This window comes from Mytilus trossulus, unplaced genomic scaffold (genome assembly GCF_036588685.1).
Source record: "Mytilus trossulus isolate FHL-02 unplaced genomic scaffold, PNRI_Mtr1.1.1.hap1 h1tg000343l___fragment_1__unscaffolded, whole genome shotgun sequence".
Classification (NCBI taxonomy): Eukaryota; Metazoa; Mollusca; class Bivalvia; order Mytilida; family Mytilidae; genus Mytilus; species Mytilus trossulus.
In genome coordinates, this window is record NW_026963332.1 from 170,638 (window position 1) to 178,229 (window position 7,592).

At 31.8% G+C, this 7,592-nt stretch overlaps 1 protein-coding gene across 1 annotated transcript; it reads left to right on the forward strand.

The window, feature by feature from the left end:
- Positions 1-2,988: 2,988 nt before the first annotated feature.
- Positions 2,989-7,388, forward strand: LOC134701818 (complement C1q tumor necrosis factor-related protein 3-like). Its single transcript, XM_063562938.1, has 3 exons — positions 2,989-3,041; positions 4,113-4,279; positions 6,988-7,388. Exons 1-3 carry the CDS (start codon positions 3,037-3,039, stop codon positions 7,386-7,388), a joined length of 573 nt encoding a protein of 190 aa, XP_063419008.1. The 5' UTR covers positions 2,989-3,036.
- The last annotated feature ends 204 nt before the right edge of the window (positions 7,389-7,592 follow it).

Sequence of the window (7,592 nt, forward strand, 5' to 3'; positions counted from 1 at the left end):
AACAAAATAATGTTATCAATAATTTGAAATCCAAAATGACTGCCATTATTACCAGTCGCACAAACGTCTTTAAGGTATATAAATGTCAGCATCTTTTCAAATACCTAAATTCTCAAAACTTTAAAAAAAAAATCTTATATGGCTGCTTAGGGCTGGTTCGGTATTGAAATCAGAAAACAACTAAAGATCTTGCCATCAACTTCATATTTTAAGGATGCTGGTGTTTGTTTTTGTTGCACTTCCGTGTTCCTGTTGTTCCTTTGTTTAAGTGTGTACCCGGATTTGTTTTCTGTTATAATACTGTTGCCTTTATGTATAGTCGTTTCAGGGTGCTATAAACAGTTTCGTATAAAAAAACTAGGGGTTATTTCCCGACTAAAAATAAGCACGGAGGGAAACCCCTGTTTATTTTCTTTATTGGTGCAAAAGTATCATGTTTTTTGTATTTGATTGTGAAAATTAGTTAATTAGCTTTCAATTAAAACAGGTTTAATGATTGAAATAATTTTAAAAATTATATTAAATATACATGTTTTGAGGGGAGACAACACTGTAAACATCCTGTTTTTGTGGCAGTGAAAATTGAAAACTTATTTGCAGCCACTGTAGCTCTTTGCGGAGCAGGTGACCGTACCCTGAAACAAGATTTTTTTTAAAGGCTAGGTAAAAACCTATAAATTTCATACAGTTTAGGATATGTAAAATGTACATGGATAATGTCTTCATGGGTGTGAACATGACCTGGTTTCAGTTTTTATATGTTCAAATTAGGCCCTTTTTTCCTTATGTTTATTGGATGGAACTTTTTTAATATATTGAAAGTACACAATATTTTTATTTCATTATAAACTAGAGAACATTCTGATTCCAGTGATACATAGTTTTATACAAGTATCTTTATTAATCAATCCACCATTAAGGGTCACTTATGCATGGTCCCTAAAAATATGACGTCATAGAAAAAAAACTGTTGATTGCACTCTCAGATCATAACTTAATTTTTAAAAACGCTAGGGCAAAAGAGCAGTTAAAAGCTTCATAATTATTTTTCTTTACAGAGCGAAATGAATGCATGTGTAATAATTTAAAAACATGTATAGAGAAGTAACGAAATTTTAGTATTAGGGTTGGATCTTTCATAATTCAAATGAATTAATAGTTGTATTGTTGTAGCCTTGGATGGATTCATATTTAAGAATAAACAAAGACTTTAATGACAAAAACTGCGTTAAACTTACATAAAATAAAAAAGTTTAAGGTATGAATTAGTTCCAGAGTACTGTTACTTTTGTTTTATTGTATCTTTTCATTATATAGATATTACTTCGTATTGTAATGAAACATACATTCAATGTAGTTATACCCAAATGAAAAAAAGCAATACTATCAAAAGAGAGGGATTTGTTATCAAATCTGTAAATACGTTAATCTTGAAATCCAGCAGAATCTAGAAAATTATGAATGGCGTCATTGGGGTTTTATAACACATCTTACTTGCCAAAGAAGCAAAAGTGATAAAACACATGCTATAACAATATAAGTGTCGTCCTCTGAATCAAAGGTGATTTCAAAGGGTCTCACATCATCATGAAAACTACAAAAGACAAAGAAATGTGATAATTTATATCTACTTATACCGACACTCTCTTATGAGGAAATCGTGCAGAAGAATAATAAATCAAACATAACCAATAATTCAATATTCACCACAATATGTTAAAGGCAATAAAATGAGCCAAAAAAATAGCCATATCCCGAAAAATTAATATTGCGTATTGGAACTTTCACCCCTTAGGCTTTTTGAACATATTCAGATATTTCTCATTTTATTGCCTTGCCATGTTATAGGTGACCATTTTTGTTGTATTTAGCACTTATATTGAATTATTTGATATGTTATTAACACATAATGTTTTCTGAAGTTGTGTATTGTTTCTTTTGGGAATTTTTTCTTTTGGTCGAGTTTTATATTCAAGTCTATGATTTTAAAGAGTTGTAATTGATTAAGATCACATGGAGTCAAATCAGCGACACAGTCTCTTTAAAATTTCTAGCTGATATGTTTCTCTGTGCTGCTGCCTTATTGACACCAAGCTCACATCTCAATTTGGCATATGTATGTTAAAAATAATAATAATCAGCTGCGCCATGAGCGCATGAAACGCACGTCCCGTTTTCGACGAATAAAATTCAATAACTGTTCACTTTCGTATCCGAAATTTACGAAAACCTACAGGGAGATTAATTTTAAAGAAATAAATCATTCACCAAATTTTAATGAAAACTGCCAAGGTACTTAAATGATATTGTACGAAAATTTGGGAATTCCCCCTTTTCTATTAATAAAATTCCCTAACTGAGAAACTTAGAATCGAAAATATATAGAAATCGAAAGTGAGCGAAAGACAATGAATATAACCAAACTTTTAAAAAAAATGAAAAATCCCACTTTAAAAAAAGTAAACTCGGAATTGTAATATCTAACATTTATAAAAATTAAAGGAAGCTAAGGTCAATAGATATAAACAATTCACCACAGTTTCAACTTGTGAAGCATATTGGTTAAAGCCTTTTTGAGTTTATGTCCGACATGTTAACAAAGGAAGGACAGACGGATGGGCGGACGGACAGACAGACAGACGAACAGACAGACAGACGAAATGACAGACGGACGGACAGACGGACAATGGTATACATTTATTCCTCTCGTAAACGGGCGTATAAAAAGACAATTGTACAATCAGATTGGGTATCATGTATTGAATACGTCACAAAAGAAGTATAATTATATCACCATTAGCTCAATCAAGTCATATTGTTTCATGGTATATGAGTGTTATAACTAAGATTACGACGAATCGTCATTTCCAGGAAAGCTAGAAGGACAAACTTTACAAAGGATTGAATTTCCTTAATGACATTTTAACATGTCTGAATCTGAATATCATATTACCTGTTGACATTACGAAATAACTATAAAATGTCAAAACAGACTTTCAGAATCAGTTCTTACTACCAAAGTACCTGACAGAAACCATGAGGTAAGAAAACAATTTTTATATTCTAATATGAAAGTAAAACAGCAAAAGTACCGAACTCCATTGAAAATTCAAATTGGAAATTTGATTGATAAATGGCAAAAATCAAAGATCAAACGCATCAAACGAATGGGAAACAACTACCATTTTCTGACTTGGAACAGTCGTTTCCTCATGTAGATAAAACACTTGGTCAATATTGAAATAATTACTAGTACTAAAACACAATTTATTTCAGATATGCATATGATTTCATTGAACAATAATATATTATAGAGGATAGCAGCAGTTAAAAGCATGAAATCAAAAACTAACAGCAGGACCAAGCTAGTTGTATTGTAAAATAGCAATTTTAAAACTATTTCAGTTGGATACATATTTGGTATAGCCTGGCAAAAGAGTGTACCGAAGTGAGAAAAAAAAAACACATTTGATCAGAGAATTTTTTTGGTTATTTATCATTAAATCTCATTGGCATCGAACGTCGCCAATGTGTGCATATCTTTGGGCAATTAATGTTTTCTATGTTTATAGATTATCGTTGGTTATCCCAACGAGATTGATTTTCTAAGTTGAGCCGATACGGCGAAAGTGAGAAAAGCAATTGAGTTGAGATGACCAATGATAATCTGTTTATCGCTATTTTACATATGAAGACGTTGTTAAATTACTTGACAAAAGCACGTGTTTCTTTAGTTTCTAACGATAGTTATCACTTGACTCCATTTTCATATCACTCGACATCATTTTCATATCACTCGACTCCGTTTAGAATCCATTAATTTCTGTTCATCTGAATTAATTTATTTTACTATAGATTGTTAATCACATAGATATAGGAAGATGTGGTGTGAGTGCCAACGAGACAACTCTCCATCCAAATAACAATTTAAAAATTAAACCATAATAGGTTAAAGTACGGCCTTCAACAATCTACTTTTCAGTTTGGGTGTATAGTTTAACCATAATATCATAATGCCGTTTAGTTTCAATCTATTAATTTAGAATTCGATATTTGTTTTGTTCATCATATATGTGTAATAATTTAAAAGGTTACTTATCATTTTTTTCCAGCGCGCTCAGAGTAATGACTCTTTACGTTCTCGGATTTATACTCCTTTCAGCAGTCAATGCTCACAAAGCTTGTTCTAAAAATGCCAACTTGTGGAAAAGTATACAATACCAGCTTAAGTTAGTAGAAACTACAGAAGGGCGATGTGATTGTGATAAAAAAGAAATGCGTAAGTACACAAAATACTATTCTAATAACTTGAGTGAACATGTTTACATTTGTTTCTTGTGTTTTAAAATTCGCAAACATTACATGCTTGTCAGTACCTGCTTGTACGCCTTTGTTCATTTTTGTATCATTGTCAGACATCGGACCCGTACTTCTATTTTTCTACATTGTCTTTATGTATAGGCGGAGGGTAAAGATCTCACAAAACATGTTTAACCCCGCTGTATTTAATAAAATAGAAGTATCTGACTTTTCGGTACGTGTTGAACTAGCCTATTGATAGGAGAAAATCTGAGTGAAACAAGAATTAAAGCATCATACTAAAGTAGAAAAAGAAATCAGTCTCAAATATCTAAAGGATATTTTTATAAAATAATTTGCCGAAATGTAGTTAACGTTCATGGAAAAGGAGCTTTTTTACAAGCTACATATTATGTAAAATTTCAGAAACTAGAAAATAAGGATTATTTCTGAGTGAAAGATCATCATTTTTAGAACTTTGTTTCAGTATTCGAAGAAACTGTAAACTACTAAATACATAGTCCAAATTGATATTAATTGACTGCTCAATTGGCTAAAGTGATGTCGACTAAATTTGAGTATAAAAGTCGCATTCATGTGTTGTAATTGAAAATACGTTTTGATAATTCTGGCGACAACAGATAGGACAGGACATGACTTGTTGAAAAGGACACATATTTGAGAATAGAATCGACTTTAATTGTTGACGTCTATAACTCAATGCACAATAAGGAAATGAGATAGGTTCGAAGCTAGATATTCATTTAGGGCTCACATATATACAAAGATATACACCCTGCTGTTCTAAGATCATTTCAAGAGGGTAGCGGTAAATATCATCTGACAATTTAAAAGGATAAAATGAATTCCGTTGAATTTTGGCTGAACTTAAAATCCGTTTTTACTATTATCATTTGAAGATCGCATTTATGGCCTATACGAGAATATAAAAAGCGTGATACACATACCATATAAATTTAAACTAGGTTTCAGTGCTTGCAAGTATTCTTTGACACGTAAAATTTTATTTAGTCGTGGTAAATGCTCCTGCAAAATAATCATATGTTTCAAATGAAATATAAAGATGTATGACAGGAATAATTCTTCATTCTATAACAAACAATATAATTTTTATGCTATAGGCGTTGATTGTTTTTTATTTCGTTAAGTTTCTTTTTATTAGTAGTAACCAATTCAATTCAATGAACCATCCACTTAAAACATTAAACAAATCTCTGTTACTTAACAACAGGCAAAAGGAAATTAGCAATTATTTTAATACTAATACACAAGTATTAACACACTGTGGCTCTATCGAATTTTCTATGAAAAAAGGATGCACTGCCATCTGAGTTATCATGTATTACAAGGGAATAGTATATTTATATGCAATAGACTCACATTCATTATATATAATATTTATATAATAGTTCTTGAAAAACTGGTCATTATCGTGATATATGGACTGCCCACAGGACAGTGATATTGATTAAGATAGTGATAATGACTGAGCCGAAGGCGAGGTCATTATCGCTGTCGCAGTCAATACCACTGTCCTATGGGCAGTCCATGTATCACGATAATGACCAGTTTTTCAAGAACTATTATGTTTATTTCATTGAGAAACCATGTTTTGGAAAATTCTCATAAATTCAAAACGCCTAAAGCAAACTATTTCTATAGCAAAGAGTGAAGACCAGTCGTAGTAATACTGCAATTCATTTTAGTGCAACTTTTCAGTATATAAATTCTTAATTAAGTTCTCTTTAATTTTACTATTAATGAAAAAATATAATAAACAATTCAACAACAGGAACATGTTTTATAAAAGGTACATCTTTCTAAACAGAGAAACCACGCCCCACCGGTCATTAACAGAGAAACCACACCCAACAGTCATTATCAGACGTAAACCACGCCCCACCGGTCCATATCATGAAAACGTTCATTAACGACCGGTTTTCTGGTCCGTATTGTTCTGTTAATGACCGATGGAATTTATTACTGACGATTAATGAATGTCATGTGACCCCTCTTTATCCAATAAGAGAATCTTATTCTCAACCGATATGAAATAATGCAAGTTAGTCAGCAATAAATTTCCTATGCCCCTGAACAAAATATTCGAATACGGTTGTTGTATCATCTCGGTGCATTGATTAAATTGTAATTTCAAATGAAATGGTATGGCTGTATATGCACATCACTGTCCCAACCATCATCTGACCATGGTTTATTAACTTGGGCTGTATAATCAGTTTGAATTAGATGATAGTCGTTGAATAAACAACATTTTATATTTCCTTGTTCACACATACAAAGGAAATATAATACACAAGTGGGTACACAAAAAAAACCCACATATTTTCATGATGCAACACAAATATTAATCTCATATCGAGTATCAAACTGAAATGCACATGTTTATTATATGATCAAATGGTAAGGAGGGGAAAGTCGTTTGTATAAGCAGGAGGTTTAGCTGGCCATTTATAGTCCCGTTTCTATGTATATTGACGTTTTTTTAGTTGCAGTTTAGTGTTTTTGTTGCTCTGTTGTTTCTCCTCGGTTCGGATTTGTTTCTTTTAATCGACTTTTTGTTCGGTCTTGTGAACAGCGGTATACTTCTGTTGCCTTTATGTGTAATTACGTAAAATTTTACAAAGAAAACAATTATTTTATTTTCAGATGGTCATGAAATGGTCGGATTTCTAGCTAAATCTTCAAAAGATAAAACAAACGTCAACAGTGGAACTACAGTGATATTTGATAAGGTAGTCACCAACACCGGTTCTGGATACGATGCTTCCACTGGACAGTTTGTTGCACCTTACGAAGGTCTTTATTATTTCACCTGGACTATTCTCACCTACCCTTCGAAAAAATTTCTAACACAGTTACTGCACAATAACAACATTATTGCTGGCAACTATCCTGATGGCAGAGGACGATCTTCAGGTCATGATTCCGCGACCCAAAGTGTTGTGCTACATCTTGCAGCAAAAGATAAGGTCTGTATTAAAACTGAAGATACAGGACAGTATATGTATGGTGATAGATGGTCTACCTTCAGTGGATACAAAATTTAACAGTATAAAAAAAAAATGATGAAAATAAACATATCTAATACATAATGTTATCTTCTTTTTTTTAAAATCCATATACATGAAGGTTAATATCTGTAGAATTGTTTCATATTTACGGAACTACTTTAGTAGAGAAACTTCCATGACTACAGATTAAATTTGAGTTCGAATTCATTGATATACAACATATTATCTTATATAGTGATA

What these genes read in the sequence shown, in the direction of transcription:
- LOC134701818 (XM_063562938.1), top strand. An exon ending in TTGTGATAAAAAAGAAATGC is followed by an intron (nt 4,280 to 6,987) that starts GTAAGTACACAA and finishes TTTTATTTTCAG; the next exon opens with ATGGTCATGAAATGGTCGGA.